The sequence below is a fragment of the Sceloporus undulatus genome, chromosome 4, assembly GCF_019175285.1.
Source record: "Sceloporus undulatus isolate JIND9_A2432 ecotype Alabama chromosome 4, SceUnd_v1.1, whole genome shotgun sequence".
Taxonomy (NCBI): Eukaryota; Metazoa; Chordata; class Lepidosauria; order Squamata; family Phrynosomatidae; genus Sceloporus; species Sceloporus undulatus.
This window is the reverse complement of record NC_056525.1, coordinates 70,306,766-70,333,498: the sequence shown is the minus strand read 5'-3', so window position 1 is coordinate 70,333,498 and position 26,733 is coordinate 70,306,766. Positions and strand designations below refer to the sequence as shown.

General features: G+C 41.8%; 1 protein-coding gene across 1 annotated transcript in view; it reads right to left on the bottom strand.

The window, feature by feature from the left end:
* The window catches only part of AHCYL1 (adenosylhomocysteinase like 1), a 71,183-nt gene extending 44,675 nt beyond the window's left edge, over window positions 1-26,508 (bottom strand). The window contains exon 1 of the mRNA XM_042465519.1: window positions 26,217-26,508. Within this exon, the coding sequence (XP_042321453.1) occupies window positions 26,217-26,327 (111 nt within the window). The 5' untranslated portion in view covers window positions 26,328-26,508. The remainder of the gene's footprint in view (window positions 1-26,216) is intronic.
* Between the last annotated feature and the right edge of the window lie 225 nt (window positions 26,509-26,733).

The window sequence follows — 26,733 nt, the reverse complement described above, 5'->3', positions numbered from 1 at the left end:
AAAGGCTTGTATGAATTCACAGGGGCATTGTTTTATTCCTACCAGTTACTTCTTTGTTATTAAAGTATGACACAAAGTACACACAGATGTTTACATGCCACTACGCTTAGTTTAGCTAACCAAATTATCAAACTAATGCAAACTATTAAACTATTTAAACTAAACCATTTAAATATACTTGAACATATTTAGTCAGTAACATAACTTTAACATGAAATAACATGCTCAGATTTTCAGATTACAGTACTGAGGTATCTCAGTTCCAAATAATCTCCCTCTCCCCCCCCCAAAAGGTAGAGCTTTCACATAATTTCAATTTCATTTCTCTAAATGCAGGAAAGACTAGAGTTTTAATACCAGACTTCAATTATTTTCCTCTTTTGGTGCACCATCATTTTCTCCTCAAAGCAATGGGTGGCATCAAATGTCAGCAGACAATGGCCTGTCTGTAACAGGCCAATGAGAATGTCAGACTGATAAGAAATTGATGTGACTTGACAGTGTAGGTAGGTAGATTAGGGGTTTCAATGGTATATAAGCAATTAGGCAGTATTTTGCCAAACACATCTATATTCAAATGTAATGTAGGCACATAGTAATAAATAAATGCTCCTTTCCAGCATTCCAAACCTTTGGGCCCCAATATAAATTAACATACTAATGTTAAGCGTACTGATGCATAGACAGTATTTGCCCCAGAGTCTTAAATGAAAACCAGCCAATTAGTTTTAAATTGGTGAAAGGCAAAACAGATTAGTATATTTTCCAAGAAATATAGCTAGATGTTAAACCATATGACCAAATCTAATAAAAAACTAGATGAGCAGTGGAAGACTGTAAACACAGAGCTAATATGGTAACTGTTTAAAAGATCACAGCTCCTCCGCACTGGTGAAACATCTACATTCAGCATTATGCTAGAGGATATGAATCACACTGAAAACTTCTGTCATCCTTAATAAATTAACAAAGACTGATGCCCCCTTGTGAAATTTTGCCCCCTCAGGTAAAAAGGAAAAAAGGGGAGGGGAGAGGCTGAAGGGCTCCAGAAAAACAGTTTGTAAGATGTGTCCCCACCAACTTCAATTCTGTGCTATTTTCTAATATACTACAATGAACCAACAAAAAACTCCTAGTATGTGAAGACTACTGAATAACAGTGGATAGGTACACAATGTACAAAGTAGAAATTGCATGTGTGGGAAAGAACAGAAAAACATTATGTTCATCATATCATATTATTTCCACAACAGAGCCTCAACTCGACTCTCTCATTTCAGATTCCAAATTTTTAAAAATCAAGACAATGTACATGAAACAGGTAACAGTAGTGATCAAATATTGAAAAAATAAACTAACATGTGAAAAGAAGGTTTGGTTGATTCAAAAGGTTCACCTTTTAAAGTCCAAGAAAATCATGTGAGAACCTGAAGCTATGGATCTTTCAGAAATGAATTCCAAACAGAAAAACAGAACTGCTATATTTAAGGACACCTTACCTGTCTGATATGGAGTAGGCTAATAATCAAATAAACGTGGGTTCAAATACCACATTTCTCTGGACAATTGCAACCACTATATATTTTACTCAGAAGCAATTCCCACCAGTTCAGCAGGGTTTATGCATGCTTAAGAATGAGGATTTAGATGTGGATAGATGGGCTGACACTGATATTACAATTTACTGCTACTCTTCAGTTCCACGAGATCTGCTTATTTTGACCGCACTCTCTGCCCAGTTTCTGAATGATAAAGATGAATTGTTTAAGGCAGGGATGTTTTCACTTCCAAGGGCTACATATCAATGGCAGGAAACAGCGAAAGATGTAGTCAGGAGTAGTGTCCCTCTCATTTCCTTTCTCTCCCTCTCTTTTATACACACACAAACAGAGGGGGGGGGGGATGGGAAAAGAGAGTATGTCTAGCAGGATTGCCAATTTCTGAGGAATTCCCCGGAAACAAGAGAATTTAATCTCTTTCCATTTAATTTCCATGTCTGCAAAATTTCTGAAGTATTTCCAGGGAATTAAACCTTCCCTCCCAAACAGTGGCCAATCAGAAAGTCCGGATGAAAGAACTACCAGTTATTGCAAGCTTTAGGCCTTCCCATAGTTCATACCCTCCAAACCGGAAGCCGTGTCCCCTTTAGGCTTTCCCATAATGGCTTGCCCCCCCCCCCCGCCCGAATTGGAAATCCCACCCCGTTCCAGGTAATTTGGGGAGAATCCGGGGAATCCGGGAACCAGTCTCGGGGAATATCTTCAAGGGAGGTTGACAACACTGATGCTTAGTTGCATTGGGCAGGCACAGCAAGAAAGACTTCCTAATACTCCTCACAAAGGCAGCCAAAACTACTGTTCTCAAGGACAGGATAATGGGAACAGCAATCTTCTCCTCAATAGCCCACCTGAGGGCTGATTAGTGGGAGGGAAATAGATGAGGCTTCTCAATCTTTGAGAACTCCTGGAGAACAGGAGAAGTCCCAGCAGACTGGAGGAGGGCAAACGTTGTCCCCATCTCCAAAAAGGGGGGGGAAAGAGGATCCAAACAATTATCGTCCAGTTAGTCTGACATCAATGCCAGGAAAGATTCTGGAGCAGATCGTTAAAAAAAGAGTCTGTGAACATCTAGAAAGCAATGCCATAATCACAAAAAGTCAACACGGGTTTCAGAGAAAGAAGTCATGCCAGACAAATCTTATCTTTTTCTCTGATAAAATTACCAGCTTGTTAGATGAAGGGAATGCGGTGGATATAGTATATCTTGATTTCAGTAAGGCCTTTGAGCAAGTTCCCCATGATATTTTTGCAAACAAGCTTGTAAAATGTGGGCTGGACAAGGCAACTGTTACATGGATTTGTAATCGGTTGACCAGCCGAATCCAAAGGGTGCTCAACAATGGCTCCTTTTCATCCTGGAGAAAAGTGACCAGTGGGGTCCTACAGAGCTCTGTCCAGGGGCCAGTGTTATTCAACATCTTTATCAATGACTTGGAGGACAAAATTGGGGGTATACTTATCAAATTTGCAGATTACACCAAATTAGGAGGAGTAGCTAATACCCCAGAGGAGGACAGGATCAAAATTCAAAATGACTTAATAGATTAGAAAACTGGGCCAAAGCTAACAAAATGAAATTCAACACGGAGAACTGTAAGGTACTACACTTAGGGCACAAAAATGAAATGCACAGATATAGGATGGGGGACACCTGGCTGAATGAAACTACGTGTGAAAGGGATCTTGGAGTATAAGTAGACCATAAGTTGAACACGAGTCAACAGTGCGATGCGGCAGCTAACAAGGCCAATGCGATTTTAGGCTGCATCAATAGAAGTATAGTGTCTAGATCAAGGGAAGTAATAGTGCCACTATATTCTGCCTTGGTCAGGCCCCACCTGAAATACTGTGTCCAGTTCTGGGCACCACAATTCAAAAAGGACATTGAGAAACTGGAGCATGTCCAAAGGACGGTGACTAAAATGGTGAAAAGTCAGGAAACTATGCCCTATGAGGAACGACTTAGGGAGCTGGGGATGTTTAGCCTGGAGAAGAGAAGGTTAAGAGGTGATATGATAGCCCTGTTTAAATATTTGAAAGGATGTCATATTGAGGAGGGAGCAAGCTTGTTTTCTGCTGCTCCAGAGACTAGGACCCGGAGCAATGGATGCAAGCTGCAGGAAAAGAGATTCCACCTCAACATTAGGAGGAACTTCCTGACAGTAAGGGCTGTTCGACAGTGGAACAAACTCCCTTGGAGTGTAGTGGAGTCTCCTTCCTTGGCGGTCTTTAAGCAGAGGCTAGATGGTTATCTGTCGGTGATGCTTTGATTTGGATTTCCTGCATGGCAGGGGGTTGGACTGGATAGCCCTTGTGGTCTCTTTCAACTCTACGATTCTATGGCGGGGTACAGACCGCCGCTTTGCGGTGGTCTGCCGCCGCCGCCGGCTAGTCCGTGGGGGAGCCGGAGCCTCCACACGGCCCGACTCCCGCGCGGACCGAAAAAGAAGCTCCAAAATGGAGCTTCTTTTTCCGTCGCGTTTGCGACGTAGCGAGGCACCAGGGGCGCACTCGCTGCGTCACAAGGGACGCGACGCGTACGGACGCTCAGCGTCCGATACGCAAAGATGGCGCCGGCCATGTAGAAGGGCCGGCGCCATCTTGTACGGACGGAGTCCGTACTAGGCCCAGGGGCGTCTATAAGAGACGCCCCTTTTTTAAAATGGGACGTCCAGAGGACGTCCCAAATGCCGGTATAGAAAGCCCCTATGATTCCAAGCTTCAGAAGGCTACATGGAGAATAATCAAGAGACACACACAGCCTACAGGTTATTCACCTGTCCTGTAAGACCAGGTAAGCCCTTCCTGTTGTTTATGACAACTTTGTTTCTGTTTTTATCTTTTATTTCATTCTTATTAATTCTCAAGTAACAAAAATCGAGAAATTATACAGGGCTCCCCCGGGTTACGAAATTAATTCGTTCCGCGGCGCCATTCGTAACCCGAAAAGCATTCGCAAGCCAAAGCCCCATAGGCGCTAATAGCGAAAGCCGCGATTTGGTGCGAAAAAGCGCCGAAAAGCACCAAAAATTTTTTCGTAACCCGAAATAACCTTCGTAACCCGGAACAGTTTTTTTTTTTAATGGATTTTTTTCGTAACCCAGAAATTTCGTAACGCGGCGCATTCGTATCCCGGGGTACCAGTGTAGTCAGGTATGTTAAATTGTAATAGCCTGTTGCTCCATTCCTAATACAGAGTACATCTCTAATTCTTGTTTTACTAAAAACAAATATATTTATATTTTTATATTTCATAAATAAAATAATTCAGCTAAATGTCATTTTATGCTTGAAATTTTACAGTTCCAGATAAAAAAACTTTTTATATGTTCAAAAAATGAGAAAAGTTTTCTCAGTTCAGATTCTGGAAAACTTTGTTGGCCAAACAAAAATGTGCTGTATCCAAAGCTAACTTTATGTCTCCTTGCTGAAATACAGCACTAAGTCAGGAACAAAGGAAAAGCAGCTCTACTATGTCCCTTCAGTTTAGCACCAGCTGCAGGTGGTGTATTACAGCCCCTACAAGCAGAGACAATCTACCACAGCTAACAAAATGAACTTCAACAGGGAGAAATGTAAGGTACTGCACTTAGGGCGAAAAAATGAAATGCACAGATATAGGATGGGGGACACCTGGCTTAAGGAGGCAACATGTGAAAGGGATCTAGGAGTCCAAGTAGACCACAAGTTGAACATGAGTCAACAGTACGATGCGGCAGCTAACAAGACCAATGCGATTTTAGGCTGCATCAATAAAAGTATAGTGTCTAGATCAAGGGAAGTAATAGTGCCACTATATTCTGCTCTGGTCAGGCCCCACCTGAAATATTGTGTCCAGTTCTGGGTGCCACAATTCAAAAAGGACATTGAGAAACTGGAGTGTGTCCAAAGGAGGGCGACTAAAATGGTGAAGGGTCTGGAAACCTTGCCCTATGAGGAACGCCTTAGGGAGCTGGGGATGTTTAGCCTGGAGAAAAGAAGGTTAAGAGGTGATATGATAGCTCTGTTTAAATATTTGAAGGGATGTCATATTGAGGAGGGAGCAAACTTGTTTTCTGCTGCTCCAGAGACTAGGACCCGGAGCAATGGATGCAAGCTGCAGGAAAAGAGATTCCACCTCAACATTAGGAGGAACTTCCTGACAGTAAGGGTTGTTCGACAGTGGAACACACTTCCTCGGAGTGTAGTGGAGTCTCCCTCCTTGGAGGTCTTCAAATGGAGGCTGGATGGCCATCTGTCGGGGATGCTTTGATCTGGATTTCCTGCATGGCAGGGGGGTGTAACTGGATGGCTCTTGCGGTCTCTTCCAACTCTATGATTTTATGACCTCATTCTCTTCCTTCTGTGAGAAGCCAAAACATTATTGTGGCTCTTTGCTTGCACCCAGCAAGAACAGAGGGAAACAAAGATTACACCCATGCTTGGGCAAAAACATTTTTAAAAACCATTGTTCTAGTGATGGGAGGAAGCCTTGGGTGCCTCCATTGCTTAGTTGACCTCCTGTCACAGTAAGGAGAATGAATATGATTGCTGGCCCTTGCTTTCAATCTTTGCTCTCACGTTGTTTTATAAAGAAAGATAACAGTGACATTTTTATATTTAAATTGATTGAAGACAAAATCATATTTGCAAAGTATCCCAGGTGAAAGTGTAATGTATGCACTTAAGAACAAGCAGGCAAAAAGGAGGCACTCCCATGGCAATATTTCTCTATTCTGAGCCCAAAGTACACTCACTTAATACGTGCAATTTGGGGAGAGAAACCTGGATCATTAGAAGACTGAAAAAAAAACATAGTTGGCGGAAGGTGAATCTCCTTTCTCTTCCATTGTTAGCAGCCCCCCTCCTTAAGACCTTTACTGAGTTGGGGAACTCTCCTGGGTGGGCTGTGGCAAGCAGGACTCGGCTGGGGGGGGGGGTTTACATGAGCTCAGCTCCCTTTATGGGATGTTCCTCTCTCCAATTTTAATGATCAACCCCTTCCCTATCGAGTTTGGGAGGGCCTCCAAATCATGAGTGATGAGGTGGCCTATAGGTGCCACAGGAAAATGCTAAGAAAGTTATCTTCTCTGAACCTGACAGTATCAGGAATCGGGGCCAGATTAGTGAATTTTGCTTAGTGCTACTGTAGAAAAGGGTTCAATTATTTCTGCTCAGTAGCTAACCATTCCAAATACTTTAGCACACCTATCAAGTTTTTAGACTGTGTCCCAACAAGTATGGTAAGTCATCCACTCACTGTAGTCTAGCAGTCATATTTAAACATGTTGCACGATCAAGAAATGATTATACTACACAGGTTTAGAAAGTATGTGTCTAGGCTTTGAGGGCTGAAAACTTCATGGAGACTGAGACAGTTTATTTTTTTTATCAAGCATGTTTGCCAATAATATTAAAATCAAATCTAACAACATATTCAAGAAAACAACCAGTTTTGCCTAGGAAAGCTTGCCTTTGTCTGGAGACAAAAAAAGCTGCTTGTCAATTTTGATTCTATTATGATAGTCTTAAGTAGATTTAGCTTTCTTCTTCTAAAGCAAAATTGTACAGGAACAAAGCAATATACATAACAAATGAGATCACCTACATCTGTTACTCCAGCTTCATAGCAATAGCTCATTGCTCTTTTAAGCCAACAAGGTACAGAAATCTAGGCAATTCTGGATATAGGCAAGAATTATGACATTTAAAGGTGTGTTAATCCCTATTACTTTGGTTGTGAAATTTTTGCTATCTTGATACTTTTTGGGTAATCTCCTAAATACTTGTCCTGCTCCTGAGCCTACTGAACAGCATTAAATTCATTACAGATAGTATTATGTTTTATCCTAACAAGAGTAGGCCAATTCAATCAATTAATGAATGGTGAGGCAATACATAGATAAGCTTAATGGATTCAATGGGTTTAGTCTAGTCAGGATGGAAATAGACTTTAGGCCTATGTAGTACTTTTGCAATAAACATTTAAGGGTGGTCTGCTGACAATAATACAGGATGGAAAACCTTCCATTGTTATGTTTTTCTGTGGAAAATTTTCCATTTTTAGAAACAGTGTTTTATAAAATGAATAACACAGAAAGAGAATACATTACGAATCATATTGGACAACTGGAATGAATATTGGAATAAATACAACAACAGTCAAATCTCCTATCAGTGTAAACTTTAAGGTGCCTTCTCAGCTGTGTTAAAATCTGTTAATCCACATTCTAAATGTGCATTATTTTTTCTTAAAAGCTAAACACTGTAAGGAAAACAAGTTACTGATCTGTAACATCTTCAAGTTATTTCAATAAATGTCCAAGTAAAACTGTGAATTTATGTGATTAAACTATGGCTTGCCCTTTCATCAGGCAGAAAAAGACACTACCATTAAGTAGCTGGTTTTAGATGTCATGAAAGGGAAGGAAATAACGGTTATTTAATTTATTACAGCGCGCTTGCGTCAGACGCGGGCGTGCTTTACGTAGCTTTCAGCTAACCAAACCCCAGTGGATAGCAAGGGCCCACTGTATAACAGCACCAATTTTATTGTTGCATTTTTAAAGCCAATATTTGAGTTCTATCTATCTATTTATCTATCTATCTATCTATGCTCCTTTTAATGCTACTATTGTAAAGCATTTTTAGATTTATATCATAGTTCAGCTTCAAAAACTGCATTGGAAGCTTTTTGTAATACAGAATATTTCATATAAAATACTGAATGGCTCCCTGGACAGGATATAACAAGTTTATCAAATAGTATAGTTGATTTTTTTCAAAAAAGCACTAATTTCCCACAGAGCAGATAAACTGTTCTACTTTTTTTTAAAAATTGAATGACCCTATGTACAAACATCTAGAGTGCTAGGTTTATTGTATCCTTGAATACTCTTGTACAATTCTGTAATAAGTGTCTTGATATTGGAACATATCCAAACATATGCAAATTAAGAAACCTCTTGATTTTTTCTAGTAGGAGAATCAGGTTGCTTTGTAATACAGAGACCATGTGGAAACAGCTGCTATTGCTTGTTTTGATCAAATTGTTCTGGTAGGAAAACAAGAGAAATCTGCAGAAACAAAGTAGAAGAAGCTGGAAAGTATTTATATTAGAAGACTCAGCAAACTGAATAACACCTGAAAGTCATATAAACAGCCCTCTCAAACCTGCTCAATAACAGGCCAGAGGCAAGAAAATCTTTCATCTTGGCAAGCAAAAATAATCAGAGAGGAAGGCTGCATTACAGCAGCTAAATTAGGCTGTCAGAAAAACTGGGGGCATTGGCTTGCTTCCCTTTCTGGCAATACTGTAGATTGACGGGTGGGGTGCCATTTTTAAATTTGTCCCTTGCTGCTGGTTCATTTCTGATATTCCCCATACAGAGCTGTCCTTCTCCCTCAACACTATCCTCCTCCTAGAACTCTATATCCACCCCCACCTCACAAGTATATTTCTTTTAAATATCTCATAGATAAGATGCGCCTGCGCTGGTTAATTTCAACTACAGGTAGACTTTTTTTTTAAGCATAAGGAAGATCTGCTTTGTAGTCTGATTAACTGAAGGTGTGTGTGTGGGGGGGGGGAACAGAAGGCAAATCATCCTTTTACTTCTCCCACCTCCTCTCCATTCCTTAGCCCTATTTGCAATTCAACCCCCTACCACCACCACCACAAATCAGAATAAAGGGGGAAATTCATCTTATTATTTTCTCCTCTGGAGGTGAAATAAAAGAGAAAAAACACAACTAGAAGGCTGGAAAATGCTGCAGAAAAGGAAGAAGAAAAAATGGAAGTGATTCCTCTGAAATAAAAGGAAAGACAATCTCCTACTCCTTTTTTAAGAGGTGCACGTGTGCTTGATCTTGTCACAAAAGTGCAGAAAATTTTTTATTCTCAGGAAGACCTGCAGGGAATGCAGACTTACAGGAAGCAATGCTATCTGTGGTATTAGAGCTTCAGGCACTACGTTCAGTGTGACTTCTTTAAATGCTAAATAACAAGATGGCAATTAAAAATAGCCAATGGCTAGTATCATCTCTCTTTTGATCAGATAGCTGAACTAAGAGACAAAATATTTTAGTTGTATATTGCTGTGTTGAAACAGACTACAGGTAAGGTTGTATCCTAAATCAGAACCTGCAAGCAGATGCTGGTAATAACTGGGAGTTTTTCTTTGGCTCTCTTCCTATTTCTAATTTCAGCCCATCCTCTATTATGGGCCCAAAGAGACAGGCCAAAATAAAGCTGCTTCGGGTCACATTGGAGGTATGCTGTTTAAATGATGCATGCGTCCTAAGAGTTCAGAAGCTGTGCCAAAGCTGTGCTCCTGTCCTTAGGACTGGAGCATGGCTTTGGCACAACTTCTGGTCTCTTAGGATGCATGCATCATTTAAACAGCATACCTCCAGTGGGACCTGAAGCAGCTTTTTTGGCCTGTCTGTTCAGGCCCTGTAACTGAATGAGACTGAAACAGGGTCAGCAGTTTATGCTAACTACTGATGGAGAAATCTGAAGGTTGGTGAAAGTAGCAGTATGACTTCTCCTAGCTGAATATACTCTCATGTTTGGTTGCTACAAGGAGGAAAGCCAATTCATCCCCAATGCCTCTCCTAGAATGTTTTCTGCCATCTAAAAAATTCAGTGGCTGAAATGAATGTATGACTGGCCCCGTGCAGGGTGCAAAGGGCTGCTGTTGTTGTTTTTAATTAAAAAAATTAATGACCCAGTTTAACTGCAGGATGCAGTCTTCAATCCACACAGCTACAGCAAGGAGAAATAAGAACTTCATTAAGGCACAGGAAAGTCATGCTTTGTTATACACAGAGTCACTCAGTCCACCTTTGAAAGGAACTGGCAATATGCTCTTATTTGGCATTCATGCAGAACCAAATTAATCCTCTTCCTGTGGAGCTGGAAAAGAATGCACAGAATTCTGGTCAAGATTTTGGGTGGGTGGGTTGAGGGAAGAATGGCTAAAGGTAATATCTTCCAGAGGACATAGGAGAAACTCCCACTGGTTCATTCTTTGACAAGGTGCCTGACCATACCCACTCTGATTTTAATAACCCCCACCTCTTAGTTTTATGAGCTATATGCACTCTTCCTACCACTAGTGCTAAAAGAGACATGACACTAAGCAGTTAGCTCAAGACCATTCACCTGCATACTATGCTAGAGCACTCTGCTCCTCCTTCAATCACAACGATTCTGAGCATAAACCAGTATACTGTACTTTTGATTTGATTTATTAGAACACCTAGTCTCCTGCCACAAAATCCCTTCTTCCCTCTTCCTATTACAAGTGTCAAGTGAACAGGTTTTGCAGCTGCTGCTGCAGTAAGCTTGTTACCAAAGAGACAGTATTGATCAGAGCACATATTCTAGTTCAGGTAACTCAGTATAATAGGAAAGGGCAGGCCCTGCACTCCAGGACCTAAAGGTAAAGAAATCTTCATTTTAAAGGAAGATGCTAGATTTTTAAATAGGATTATACTGTATACACTTTAAATCAATTTCATTACCATATGCTAACTGCTTGCTATCATTCTGTCAAAATCACTTTCATGTTGCCACCACTGAGGACTGAGTTTTGTTGACCTGCATACAACCCCAAGGAAGGTTATTTAAGGTTTGCTACATGATCATACTGTATAAAGCAGATGGGCCTCTGATTGAGGAAACTTCACAATGGAACAGCTCAAGATCACAAAAGAAAGGGCAGCCAAAGATAGTAAGTTCAGTGCTGGTAAGCCCTTGAGGCTCTTATGTCCCCATGAACTAATGGAATCAAATTTTAATCTAATATTTTGGCCATGTGACTTTTCATGACTTTAAAAGATTTTCACATTATAAAGCATGAGCAAGCACCAAAGAATTAAAATACAATTCCTTTAAAAATTATTCTGTGGAGCCAACTTTGAAATAATGTCATAAAAATGCAAGAACTACTAAATGCAAAACACGCACATACTATGTGTATATATCTTTTTACCGTCCTGCCTTTTTGTGAGTCATTGATCACTGGAAAAAAAAGAATCAGGTGGAGAGCAGAAATATCCTTATAATTTACAAATTGCCTTTGCTCAGTAAATAAGTGTATAATGCAAAGCCAATGCAAGAGGTCTCCTGAATTGTGCCACTGGACCTCAAAGATACCTGGCAGGCTGTTCCTTTATTGACATACTAGTCATTAAACAGATCAAGCACAAGACTTTCTATAGGTACATAATGTCCCAGGCAGATACTGTGCCGTTCTGATCAACACCTAAAATTTAAACTATGCCTGTTGGGGAATTTCTACAGTCATATTAAGAATTAATCAAGGGAGTGGTGCTATCTCAAAGTTCACATGGACTAGCTTGGACTCCATCACAAACCCAGGGAAGCAATAAGTCTATCTGTATATTGGCAAGAAAGTTTAAAAGCCCACTGCCCTCCAACATCCCCAAATATGTCCTTCTCAGACTTCACAACTGGCAAGACAATCACTTTACCCTCTGCTGGTATATCAAAACAGCAGAGAGATGAACACATGGTAGTAAAATGTTTCAACATAACTCTAGCTCATCACTGAGACAATTACAATAAGACTCTTGAGAAACCTGGCACAGGTCCTCCAAAGGATTAGTACAGTTGGCCCTTCCCTTACGAGGCAGATCCGTTCCAGACTCTGCCGCATAAGGGAAAAACCACGTAAACTCAAGCCCCATTAGAAACAATCCCGTCATTAATGAATGTTTTCTCTGAACTACCTCCCCCAATAATTTTCACACAGGAATTCAGACTCTGCTATGGCAAACTGAAGCACTGCATTAGCATTCCCTGCAGCACCTCAGTTCCAGCAGGATTTAACCGATTCCTTCAGACATATTAAAAGAAAGAAAAGCATAGCACAACAAAGGCAAGACCTATGTGAGTGGCTTACTGGCAATGAACAGAGATTGCTGTCGAGTACAAGAGGGTGAGAGTGTGTATGTATATGCCTTCACATTGCCAGTTGACTTGTGGTGACCCCATGAATTTAATAGTTTTCGTAAGCAAGGAATACTGACGTGACGTGATGCCATTTCCTGCTTCTGAAATATAGCCTATAGCACCTGGTATTCATTGGCTGCCTCCCATCCAAATACTAGCCATGGCTGAAATTGCTTAGCTTCCAAAATCAAACAAGATTTGGTGCCTTTAGAGCATTTAGGCTTAGAGTATGTACTAAGAGGGTGTGCTAAGAGTACCGGTACTATTATTTTTGGAAGGCAGGAAAGAAATGGTCTTAGCAAGTTCAGTGTCTCATCATCCATGGAAAAACAGATACAGGGCAGTATTTTGCTCCCCTTTCACATTTTAGGTTTTATTATGTAACCCACCATGGCTGATTACATTAATAATAAAATGAAATTCAGGAAGATTTAGAAATAAATAACTATAGAGTTGGCAAGAGGGCATTCAGCTCCATGCTTTTCTATTTTTTTTATTGTCACTCCACACATTTCCATATATTTTATGAAAATATATAATAATATATTTCTGACTCCATCCGGCCTGGGAGGGAGTGAAAAGACAGGCCCTACACCATCAGGCCTATCCTTAAGAAGAAGAGCCATCCCTCCAGTCCATCTGCCTTGGTCCAGGTCTCAGAGGGAGAGAAGAACTGCTGGACCTGATCCCCTTCCCCATCACCAATCCCTTCTCCTTTTGTGTCGTGTCTTTTTAGATTGTAAACCTGAGGGCAGGGAACCATCTAATTAAAAATAATAATTGTAAGTCGCTCTGATAGCCTTTAGAGCTGAAAAGCAGGGTATAAATACCATAATAAGAAAAATAATAAAAATATTGTTTTTTATTAGATTTATATTCTGTCTCTGTGGCAAGGTAGCTAACAATAATAGAACTGTTTTATGCTATACTATTTAATATTACTGTATATTTTATGCCATTACATTTTATGCTATATTATACAGCTATATATGCTGTACTACTGCATAATATGTCTTATTATACTATACTGATTTTACTAAACTGTTTTAATTGTTTTTTTTATCCTCTGTAGCTATAGATTTTAAAATATTTTCATATTGTGCTAATTTAATCCTATTTTAATGTTGACTTCTCTGTTTTTTTTACCTATACTGCACTTGTTTCAAACTGTTAACTGACTTGAGTCTTTGAGGAGGGAGAGGCAGTGTATAAGTTAAGATAACAAAAACAAAATAAACACAATTTAAATATTAAAACAGATTGCGCATACATCAACAAAATAAATGACAGCATCCGAGATGTTAAAGGAGTCCTGGTAACACAGTCATTAAATGCCTGTACTACAGCAACTCACTTACAAAACATAAGGTTGTGAGTTCAATACCAGTCAGGAGCTCTGAGTCAACTCAGCCTAGCATCCTTCAGCAGGTTGCTAAAATGAGTACCCAGCTTGTTGGGCACAATTAACTTACACTTTGCAAACCACTTAGTACATCGGTAAGCGGTATAGAAATATACTTGTTATTGCTATTAAAACTTCTTCCATAACAGGTACCTCCGGTCCTGCTCTCGAGCGGCTGAACGTCTTTGGAAAAAGTCTAGGGAACCGGCCGATTTCATTCATTATAAATTCATCCTTTTATCTTTTTCACGCGCTCTGTCTATGGCAAAACAGAACTATTTTAAATCACTGATCTGCGCTAATGAGAGGCGTCCGCAGCGTTTGTTCTCCTGCTTCAATACACTACTCAAACCTTCCTCTCCCCCTGTCTTCTCATCTTTTTCCCCCACTGACTTCGCCAACTACTTCATCACAAAAGTCACTACTATTTGATCTGAAATAGTTCCTCCCGACTTGCCCCCTACCACTAACCTCCTGGTACCGTCTACTAATAAACTCTCTGTGTTTCCCCGTTTCTCTGGATGAACTCTCTAAGCTGCTAAATTCTTCCAAACCTACTACCTGTTCTCTTGATCCTATTCCCTCCCGTCTCCTAATCTCTATAGCCCCTTCTCTTCTGCCCTCGCTCCTCTATATCTTTAATCTCTCTCTCTCTTTGGGTTCCTTCCCTTCTGACTTCAAACATGCTCTCGTTTCCCCAATTCTGAAGAAACCCTCTCTCGACCCCTCTTCTTTGTCTAGCTATCGTCCAATTTCTCTTCTTCCTTTTCTTTCTAAGGTCCTAGAACGGGTCATTTATTCTCGCTGTATTAAGTTTCTTGAAGCCAACTCCATCCTGGACCCTTTCCAGTCTGGCTTCCGCCCACGGCACTCTACAGAGACAGCCCTCACCAAGATCTCAAATGATCTCTTGCGGGCCAAGGCAAACGGCCTCTACTCTATTCTCATTCTTCTCGATTTGTCTGCAGCCTTTGACACTGTTGATCACTGTCTCCTGGTTGATTTACTTTCTGACCTTGGGTTCGCCGACTCTGCTCTCGACTGGTTTAAATCTTACTTGTCAGATAGATCTTTTGCAGTGGTCACGGGTGGTCAGACTTCATCCTCTGTTCCGCTATCTGTTGGAGTTCCCCAGGGCTCTGTCTTGGGTCCCCTTCTGTTCTCTCTATACACACTGTCTCTAGGTAAACTCATCAGTTCTTTTGGTTTCTCCTATCATTTGTATGCCGACGACACTCAGCTGTATCTCTCCACCCCTGACCTTTCGACGGGGCTTGAACAGCAAGTTTCTTCTTGTCTGACTGCCATCTCTCAGTGGATGCGGCTTCGGCGCTTGAAGCTCAACATGTCTAAGACTGAGCTTCTCGTCTTTCCACCTAAACCCACCCTTCATTATTCCTTTTCTGTTTCTGTCGACGACACTTCTATTCAACCGGTTCATCAAGCCCGCAGTCTTGGCTTCATTTTTGACTCTTCTCTGTCATTTATTCCCCAGATCCAGGCCACCGCCAAGACCTGTAGATTCTTTCTCCACAACATTGCCAAGATCCGTCCATTCCTCTCAATCTCTACTGCCAAGACTCTAGTCCATGCCCTAGTGGTTTCACGACTAGATTATTGTAACCTCCTTCTAACAGGGCTTCCTCTTTCACACCTCCATCCTTTAATATCTGTCCAGTATTCAGCTGCCCGTATTGTCACATCCGCTCGCCGCTTTGACCATGTTTCTCCTCTTTTATCCTCCCTTCATTGGCTCCCCTTCCCCTTTCGCATCCGGTACAAGCTTTTGTTACTGACTTTCAAAGCCCTCCATGGGTTGGCCCCTCCTTACTTATCTGACCTTCTTTCTCCTTACATTCCTACTCGTACCCTCCGCTCTGGTAGTCAGGGTCTCCTGTCACAATGTAGGACTACCACTGCCCCCTCCTGAATTCGTCCCTTCTCGCTTGCTGCCCCTTACTCCTGGAACCTTCTTCCCCCACATGCACACCTCATCACTTCTCTGCCCAGTTTCAAAACTGAATTAAAGACTATATTGTTTAGAGAAGCATTCCCAGAGGTGAGCCCCACTCTGACCCAGGAAGCCTCCTTCTAACCATCCATCAAGAAGCCAAGCCCTTCCTCCAGTCCATCTGCCTTGGTCCAGGCCTCGGAGGTGGAGAAGATCTGCTGGACCTGATCCTATTCCCCACCACCACTCCCTTCTCCTTTTGTGTCGTGTCTTTTAGATTGTAAGCCTGAGGGCAGGGAACCGTCTGACATATATATATATATATATATATATATATATATATATATATAATGTACAGCGCTGTGTAAACTTACAGCGCTTTATAAATAAAGGTTAATAATAATAAATAATAATAATAACACCACAACGCCAGTGCTGAGGTCTGGTCTGAATAAGTATGCCTTTGTCAATAGGAGAACAACAAAAATATCACCAGCCTAGAGTGCATCTACATAGGACAAATACATTCGTCCCCCCCGACATTTGCAGCTTGACTTTTGCAGATATGATTATTCACTGATTTTATGAATATGTTCTCTCTAGGTACGTCTAGGTCCTCTAGCTCAACTCTATAGTCAACTTTAACCAAAGGTCGCACTGAAGGACCTAAAGATTCCTAGAAAGAACACTCCACTAGGCATTTGTAGCTCCTCCAGCACAATTCTATAGTCAGTGTCTGGCAGATGTTGACCAAAGAGTTGCATTGGAAGACCTAGAGATTTCTAGAGAGGTGTTCTCTCAGATAAAAACATAGTATTCTTCTTATTTGCGATTTTTCCACATTCATGGGGGTCTTATGCCCCTAACCCCAGGGAATGCGGAGGGATCAGTGTAATGCATTTTGACACCATCCTAACTGCCATGGCTCCACCCTACAGAATCCTGGGAGTTTGTGAGGTACAACCACTCTTTGACAGAGAAGGCTAAAGACCTGATGAAACTACAAATCCCAGGATTCCACAAGATGAAGCTACAGGCATCAAACTGCTTTATTCTAAAGTGTAAATGCACCCCTAGTTCCCCCCCAGGCCTGGACCCAGGTTGCACATGAATTACAGAACATAACCAGCACTTTGACGTGTTCCTAGAAGCTGACTAGTAGTCAATGGAGCATGTGTAAGAAGGGAATCACATATTGCTGTAACTGGCCCTACTCAACAGGCTGACAGCAACACCCTAGACCACCTGGAATCTCCAAACATTTTCAAAGACAGGCCTGCAAAGATCATGTTACAGTATGTACTCCAATCAGGATGTAAATAAAACATCTGACCCTGTGACCATATCCAACAATTCTTGCAAAGGGAGCGGCTAGAACACCAAGTCATATCTGGAAGAAAATTCCTAGGCATTGCTGAAACCTGGACATCAAGGCTAAATCCAGGAGCACATCCAAACAGTAAACCCAAGTTTTCAATGAAAGTGTGGACCCGACCCAACACAGGCTAAATCTCTATGCCCCAACCTGCATTTTGACTATTCAGGACCACCACCATCTTGGCATGGTTTAAGTTCCAGTTTGCTCACAATCACCCACTACATTACTGACAGTGGTTCTGAACAGTTTTGATTTAGATGGGGGGGGGAAAGTGACAAAGTGAGTGTTGTCATCATACTAGTGCCATCAAACCTCACCACTCCAAATGAACTCTTCCAGCCATTCCATGTATATGTCTAATAGCATGGGGGAAACAAGATCCTGGGGGCTGTCACAGGCCAATGTCCATAGCATCAAACAGGATTACCCAATCACTACCTTCTGAATTCATCCCTCTTGAAAGATTCAAATCCATTGTAAAACAGTACTAGCAAGTCCTATCCCAGAAAGTAACTCAGAAGAATCCATGATTGAAAACTGTTAAGGGGTCAAGCACAATTATCACACTTAAGGGACAGTCCTGCAACACCTGGCAGTTAGATCTACTTCATGCACTATCTTTGAAAAATGCTTTCTTTTTTAATGGACACACACTTCATGAAGCCAAGTTAATTAAGAGCTGTGTACAGCAAGTGTCCATAATGAAAGAAATGCAAAATGGATCAACATTTGACATTACAGAGTTTAGAGGTTTTTCAGCAGTGCCTTTACATCTAATCTGTCACAAAAGTATAGTCAACAATGATACTTACAAAATGATCCCAAGCAACATCAGAGGCCTTGATACTAACACACTTCTTAGCTGAATGAGTCTAGCGATTTCAAAATGAAATCCACAATGGTCATAAATAAATACTCAAATTTTTTAAAGCTAATAAACCATCTTACTAGCTGTAGTGATCTGACTGTTGGATTAGGACACTGGGAAAGCAGGGTTTGAATACCCACTCGGCCGTGGAAACCCACTGGTTGACCTTGGGCAAGTCACACACTCTCAACCTCAGAGAGACGCAAGGGCAAATACCTCTGAACAAATTCTGCCAAGAAAACCTTGTGAAAAAGATTCAAATGGGGGGTTATCATAAGTCAGAAATAACTTGACACACATAATAACAAATTTATGAAGCAAAACCCTCATGCAAAGCATTTTGCTATAAGTTCTGCTGTCTGTTCCCCTTACAGGCTTGATCAAAAACAGGTAAAACTGAAAAGAACCCAGCCAGCAGATTGCCTGTGCTCTGCAAGTATGGTCTTTTATTTACCCTTTCCTTGCCTGGAGGCTTAAGTAGAAAAATGTGCAAAGCAATTTCTAATTAGCAATTTGCATTTGCAGCGAGCTTATAGTTGCATTAAGAGGAAATTCTATACAAAAGCAGTATGAAGGCTATGCAAGATTGATTATATGTAGTGAGCAAAAAAGGGAGTTTAGGGGCCAAACCCCAATTCAACAGGAAAGAAAGCTGAATGAAAGTAAAAGGGACATAAAGGAAATATGAAGTTTAAAAACCTTGCCTAGCTTTGTTGTACTTAGAAGCTAGTTTGCTAACATGTAGTTAACTAGAAAGCTAAGTGGACACAAGTTTGTTCATTTCTACCCCCCTGAATCAATGAAAAGGAAAGGCAATGTATTTGTAGTGGGCTTGGCCCATGGCAGCAAGGGTACTTGCCATAGATATTTGCTCTATTCACAAACTATTGTGGGCAGAATATGAAAATGAGCATGAAAGGGTTATGTTGCAATGAGAACAACATAGGTGGGATTTACTACACTATTTACCCCAGCATGGCATTCCAGTAGATAAGAGAAAATGAGATGGTTCTCCTTTGAAAATCTGATATACTTCTATCTCCTCACCTCTCTGCTTGGCCCTGAAAAAATGTGTGTGGTGAAGGAGAGAACTTGCTGTAGGCATTCTGCTTTTCCATTCTCAGAACTTGAGGGAGACAGCTCATATAAACCCTTAGCCTGTAGCACACCTCCAGCTTCTTCTTAGATGTATACATGCCCAAGAAACAAGGTAAATTCTAAGACAATGCCTTCTGTGGGTGAGTGGAGGTTCATTACAGCAACACAGGAGACAGCCTCCCTGTACTGCAGTGATTCCCAAACTTTCATCCTCCAGGTGTTTTGGATTTCAGCTTCCAGAAGTCCTAGCCACATTGGCCAAGAAACAGGAATTCTGGGACTTGAAGTCCAAAACATCTGGAGGACCACAGTTTGTAAACCACTGCTTTACTGTAAGACATGTACTGCACCCATGTAAGATCAATGAATTTTATTTTATACCAATGGCTTCAATTCATCTTGAACATCCTTAAATCTGTCTTGGTGTGGCAGCTGTGAACATATCCCCATATTGACACCATATTCAAGTGATTCCCCCAACCAATTCCCATTGAAAAGCAGTTAATTTAGTAAAACATTTAAGGTTACTTTTTGTCATTTTTGTGGTTAGATTGATCCAAACCATCAATGACAACTATGACTAACTGCAAGATAGGCTTATACCGTATATGTTCAGTTACAGGTCAACCTCATGCATAAGTTGACGGAAGGTTTCAGGGTCAAAATCATGGATTTTGGTATGACCCATGGATAAGTCGAGGGTAAAACTTAGGGGGCTATAACAAAAAATGTAAAGAAGAAAACACCACTTTCTTCCCTTCTTCTTCTCTGGACCTCTCCCAATCACCTGATACCATTTCCCAGGTGCTGCAGGAGAGGTTTGGAAATCAGATGGGAGAGAAAAGGAAGAGGAGTTAAAAGGGGTGTTTCTTTGATGGGATGAGAAAGCTATAAAATTGGATTGGGAAGGGGAAGAAATGGAATTAAAGGGGGCGTTTCTTTGAATGGAAGAGAAGGCTTTCAAATCAGATTGGGAACTTCTTTCACACACGTGCACATGCAGAAAAACTCCTGCCTCAAGGCAAGAAGAGTGGGGCATCACAGTAGTGCTTGTTTCAGGACCTTTCTAAGCAGTATTAGTGTACTGACCCATTTATAAACTGACCTGGGATTTTAGAGTCAATTTTGGGGCATAAATTTCTCAACTTATAGGCCCAATACAGACAGCCAAAATAAAGCTGCTTCGAGTCACTTTAGAGGTATGGTGTTTCAATGATGCATAGAATCATAGAGTTGGAAGAGACCGCAAGGGCCGTCCAGTCCAACCCCCTGCCATGCAGGAAATCCAGATCAAAGCATCGTTGACAAATGGCCATTCAGCCTCTGTTTGAAGACCTCCAAGGAGGGAGACTCCACTACACTCCTAGGAAGTGTGTTCCACTGTCGAACAGCCCTTACTGTCAGGAAATTCCTCCTAATGTTGAGGTGGAATCTCTTTTCCTGTAGCTTGCATCCATTGCTCCGGGTCCTAGTCTCTGGAGCAGCAGAAAACAAGTTTGCTCCCTCCTCAATATGACATCCCTTCAAGTATTTAAATAGGGCTATCATATCACCTCTTAACCTTCTCTTCTCCAGGCTAAACATCCCCAGCTCCCTGAGTCGTTCCTCATAGGGCAAGGTTTCCAGACCTTTCACCATTTTAGTCGCCCTCCTTTGGATACGCTCCAGTTTCTCAATGTCCTTTTTGAATTGTGGCGCCCAGAACTGGACACAATATTCCAGGTGGGGCCTGACCAGAGCAGAATATAGTGGCACTATTACTTCCCTGGATCTAGATACGATACTTCTATTGATGCAGCCTAAAATCACATTGGCCTTGTTAGCTGCCGCATCACACTGTTGACTCCTTAGGATTGGAGTGTGGCTTTGGTGCGGCTTCTGGACACTTAGGACGCATGTATCATTTAAATAGCATACTTGCAAAGTGACTCGAAGCAGCTTTATTTTGGCTGTTTGTATCAGGCCATAGTTGAGTATATAGGGTAATTTCTGTGGACTTGTTTGCAAGGTTTTTTCTAAAGTCCCATAGTATAGATATATTATGACACGTTGAAAAATACAGCACATCTTACTTAAATACACACAGTGGCTGAAGATCTACAGCGCTGAAGGGCTAAAGTCTACGAAGTAATCTTGTTGTTAAGAAAATATGTAAGTACCTGAATAATCACTGTCAATGCTTACAGGACAGTCTTTGGACTTCAATTTACATGCAAAATTGATTGTACCTGAATCTACTGATCATCTCTCCTTTGATACTCCATTTTCATTCAAAGTAGAAAACATGGATTAATCAAGACAAGATTACCTAAATGATATCCTAACTGTCGATTCCCTCATAAAATGCCGAAAATTTTGTAAGACAGACATAAGCATTAGTCTGTACCAAGAAAACAGCCAATGCCAGAAGGATACCTTGCTAGAAATTCAGTGTAATTTGTAAAAGTCACACTGGAACTTCATAATATAGTTAGTCTCATCAGTCCTTACATCATACAGTAGCAGATCTCAACAAAATACTCATACCAATTTAAACCATCTCTTTTTATAAACCTGTTCATAATGAAAATTCAAAACAAAATACAGGCAAACTTCATAAAATATCTAACAAAATATATTTTCACTCATGCCCAGTACCTCCTTTTTCCTCCTCAGTTTAGGTTACTTTTTTTAGCAGCATTGACACTGGAAGAAGAAAGCCAGACTTTTAGCATACTGTATCGTGTGTTTGCCATAACTGATGTACTCAAGCTTGAGCTGGGAAAGAATGGGTGTAACTGTAGCTATGTATGCCTGCCTACAAAGGACAAGGCAAACTGCAGGATTATGAGAATTAGACAAGGCAAACTGCAGCTCCAGAATCCCTTGCTGAGTTTGCCTGAGCCTGACCAGCAAAACAGAGAGAAAAGGATAAAGCAGATAAATCTACTTCGCCAGTTACTACCAACATGTTAAAAAACAGCATAGATCTATAAGTTTGGCCAACCATACATCAATGCATTTTGGAAGATTTCAAATGATTTCCAGAAATGTTTCTGTTTATTTATGCAAGGCTTACCTCATCCCATATGCATTTGCTGTTAAGGCAGTAATGCCCAGGAACACATCTACTTCATTAACTGAGGTATACTTGTACTTACAAAGTCATTTTCACTCTTTCCCTTAATAGGCAAATTTCCAAGAAATATACTTAGCAATGTAGAACATTATCTAATAAACCCTGCGTAACAGAATTTAATGCCCAGGTTAAAAAACAATTCCCAATTTAAGGAATATGTAAACTTTGCAAATTTGGAAGAAACAAAGGCTTACAAATAATGCATCCTATATTGTCAAGGATTCAATTAAAGCAGGACTCAGAAACATTTCTTCTAGCAATCTCAGAATCCGACATACAGCACGGTGATACTGGCTAGGGCATCTTAGAAACTCTTGTGTCAAAATGAAACATTTCTAAGTTCTGATTTAAACTGATTTGAACTAACCTGAAATCCAAGGGTCTATAAGAGACAACAATTAGCACATGCATGACTGCATATTACATACACTCAGTGTTTTGTGTAACATAAGAAATCCACACAAAAAATAGAATGGGATCTGGAGTATATAAGAGCTGCACCTTGGGTTAAATAGCAGAAGTACACAACGCCTCTGGCTGTTTGAGCAGCCTGCATTTATAACATTTACTTATCTAAATTGTATAAAAGTAGACTGGGAAAAAGCTAAAACTCCTGCCTGATGCACAGAGTATGCGCCTAAGATCAGTCTGTACATTTCAACCCTGCTTTTTGAAATGAAAAGCACATCCACAGTAACATCAGCACCGTGTCTTAATTTGTGGAAACCACTGTCCCCTTAGACATATAAGGGAGACATACCTTTCAATTTACATGAGTAGAGCAACATAATAGTAGTAAGAAAGACGCTACCTAAGCATATGCAAAAGACAAAATACTGGGACAGAGATGAGTACAAAAGAGGCTATTCAGGCTCTATTATTATTATTATTATTATTAATCTTTATATAGCACTGTAGATTTACACAGTGCTGTGCATACAAGATCTGATTTAATCTTATTCCCGTTGCATTTAAAAATACTGTTAAGATGGCTGGTAAGGCCGATTCCACAAGTATTTTTTTTAATGATCTAGACAAAATTCTTGTTTGAAGTGTTCATTTAGTACCTGTACCAGGAGGAAGGTGAGATAGTAGTAGTAGTAGTAATAATAATAATAATAATAATAACAGCAATACATATCCCTCAAGATTTCACTGTGCAGGTTGATGAGTCTCTGATGCTAACTGTTCATCTTATGGAAACATCTTCAGGGATACTGTGTCTGAGGCAAATGCTATGCTTTTTTGGAAGCTGGATTTCAGGCTAAAAGGATGCATGCCGCTAGTGCCCAAGAGCAAAGTAAAGCAAACAAATGTAGTTAAGAACAGAATACAGTTCAGAATAGAACTTGATAAAAATTGAAGGAAAAAAAACTAGTTGTTCAACTGTTAGTATCTGTGAGGGAATCAAAGCTTTGGTCACACATTCAAGATGAAGTTAAGTCTTCTTTTTTTAATAAAATGATGTGCTATAAACTATATAAGTGGATTCAGTTCTGCTTCAGGCCAGTTATCAACAGGGAAATATTATCACCCCAAGAAAACCTCTAACCGCTCTCAGGTTTTTTTACCTATTTACCTACCACACCATTTAGATTTAAATTCAGAGCTATGCAAATAAAAAGAACCCAATATTTTTATGTACAAGGAGGTTCTGCAGTAAATCTAAGGTGGGAATTTTTACTGCATCTATCTGTGTAGAAGTCATAATTCCCAAGTTTAGTCTCCATTCCAGCTATTATGTTAAGCAAAGATAATTTTTGGAAAACCAAATGAAACAGGAGCACCCACCTATTCACGAATTCCTATTAAATTTCACTTGAAGAATTTGGGGGAGATCTTGAGACAGGGATACTCCTTTTTTATTGGTAGGTGTAACACACACATGCATGCAGCTCAAGCAACTTTGTGGTGGTTTATTAACGAGTGAAATCAATCTTATAGTGTGCCAATAGTGATAATACAGAAGCACACCCAGATCTGTGAAAGAGTTACAGGGCCCATAACTGTTTCAGAAAAACCCGCAACCCAGTTATAGCTTGCATAATAGCCATTAGCGACATATATATGCATAAGATAAATTCCAAAGAGGAACAGACACAGTACCAGTGGGAAGGGGAAGGACCTCTTTCTGCAGAACATTCTCAGGGGAGGCCTGGCTTATAGATCACATATAGCCATGCTGATCCACATTGCTCCCAGCCTGAGGGATAAAAGGAGGGGAACTGCCATGACCCAGGACTGCATACATGCTGTTCTTTCCAAGTACTATTATGTCGACCCTAAAGCTAACTTATATAGAGTTTTCTGGGCAGGTTTCTCAAGAGGGGGTTTGCCACTGACATCCTCTGAGGCTGAGAAAGTGGGACTCACCAAGGTCACCCAGTGGGTTTCATGGCTAAGCTGGGAATCAAACCCTGGTGGCCAGAGTTGTAGGTCCAACTCTCAAACCACTGCATCATACTGGCTCTCTTCATTTTTGATTTATGGTGACCCTAAGGCAAACCTATGATGGGGTTTGCTTGGCAAGGTTCTTCAGAGGGGGCTTGCCATTGCCATCCTCTGAGGCTGAGAGTGGGATTCACGCAGTGGGTTTCCCAGGCCAAGCAGGGATTTGAACCCTGGTCTCCAGAGTTGTAGTCCAGCACTCAAACCACTACCCCATGCTGGCTCTTTTAAAGGGGACTAGCAGGTGTGTTCATAAAGACTGCCAGATGGAGATAACCTTCCATGGAGAGAGACAGGGATAAAGATCTTAGACCCAGTTAAGCTTCAGGCAATGAGAAACACTGTGAAGGAACAGGGACTGACCTGCCAAGGAAACTGTCTCTTAAGGATCCTTCCCTTTGAGCCCTAATACCTGCCTTACAGCTAGGCCAAAACACCTGACAGGCTCCGCCAGGTGTCCTCCTCACCTCAAAGGAGGACAAGGCACCAAAAACTAGAGGACATTCAGGAAAACATGGAGGACATGAGCAAAGAAAAGCTAAACACACTCATTTAAAAAGGTAAAGCCATGCTTCAAATGGAGGGCATTGTGGAATCCCTCCTGGGCAGAAGGCTGAAATGTAGGGCCTCTCCTGGAAAAGGAGGACGGCTGGTCGGCCTGTGAAGGACATGACCAAAAAAAGCCAAATTCATGTAAAGCTATGCTTGTGTCCAGGAAAAGGAGGACGTCTGGTCACACTGCATATAAATATGCATTCCTGCCTCTTAGCCATGCTCAAAATGGAGGACATTGTGGGATTCCTCCTGGACAGAAGGCTGAGATGTAGGACCTGTCCTGGAAAAGGAGGATGCCTGGTGAGCATGTGTAGGACACGACCAAAGAAGGGCCAAATGCATGTAAAGCAATACTCCTCAGGCCTGCTTCAAATGGAGGACATTTTAGAATCCCACCTGGAGAGAAGGCTGGGATGGAGGGCGTGTCCTGGAAAAGGAGGACGCCTGGAAAGCCAGATGCATGTAAAGCCATGCTTCTCAGTCCTGCTCCAAATGGAGGACATATTGGAATCCCTCCTGGAGGAAGACTGGAATGGAGGACGTTTCCGGGAAAAGGAGGACGCCTGGAAAGCCAGATGCATGTAAAGCCATGCTTCTCAGTCCTGCTCCAAAAATGGAGGACCACTGTGGACCCCCCCCCCCCCGAGGAAGGCCGGGAGGGGGGGCGGGGCCGGGGAAAGGGAGGACGTGTCCCCCCCCCGGCTCCGAATCTCCTCCCACCCACCCCACTTCTTCCCTTTTAAAGGCGTCGCAACAAACTACCGTTCCCAGAATTCCACAGCATAGCCAGACATAACCCGGTTTGATACCGGGATCAACCCGGGTTATGTGCGCTGTGCGGACGCTCTATCTGCTGCCCGGCTGCCCCGGGGTCCTTGCCTTCTTGGGGGCCTTGGTGAGGGTGGACATGAAGGAGTACTTCTCCGCGTCCTCCATCTCCTTGGCTTGCTTCATCTCGTCCCCGGCGGCCGCGTCCGGCATCGAAGACATCCTGAGGCGGTTGGGGAGAAGGAGGCGAAGGCGGAGGGCGCCTGGGCGAGAGAGGAGTCTTGCTGCCGGTGGTGGAAGCGGAGGCGCCTCAGCCGCTGCTGCTGCTGCCAAGGCCCCACTGCCTCGCCGGGTCACCTCTCTCTCTCTGAAGCACCAACCACCAAGACTGCAGGCGCCGCGCTCCGGCAAGGGGCGGGGCCAAAGGATCCGCCGCATCATTACGCACGCACGGAGTTCGCCCACCAATCACACGCACGCTCCAGCCGGCCGCGCACGCGCAGAAAAGCTCTGGCGCTGACGCCGCCGGCGACATCTTAAGTGAGGGCATTTCAGCGCCATCTCGCGGCCGGCGATTCCAACAGGGAAGCAAAGGAGAGAGAGCGTATGTGTATAACATAGACACGGA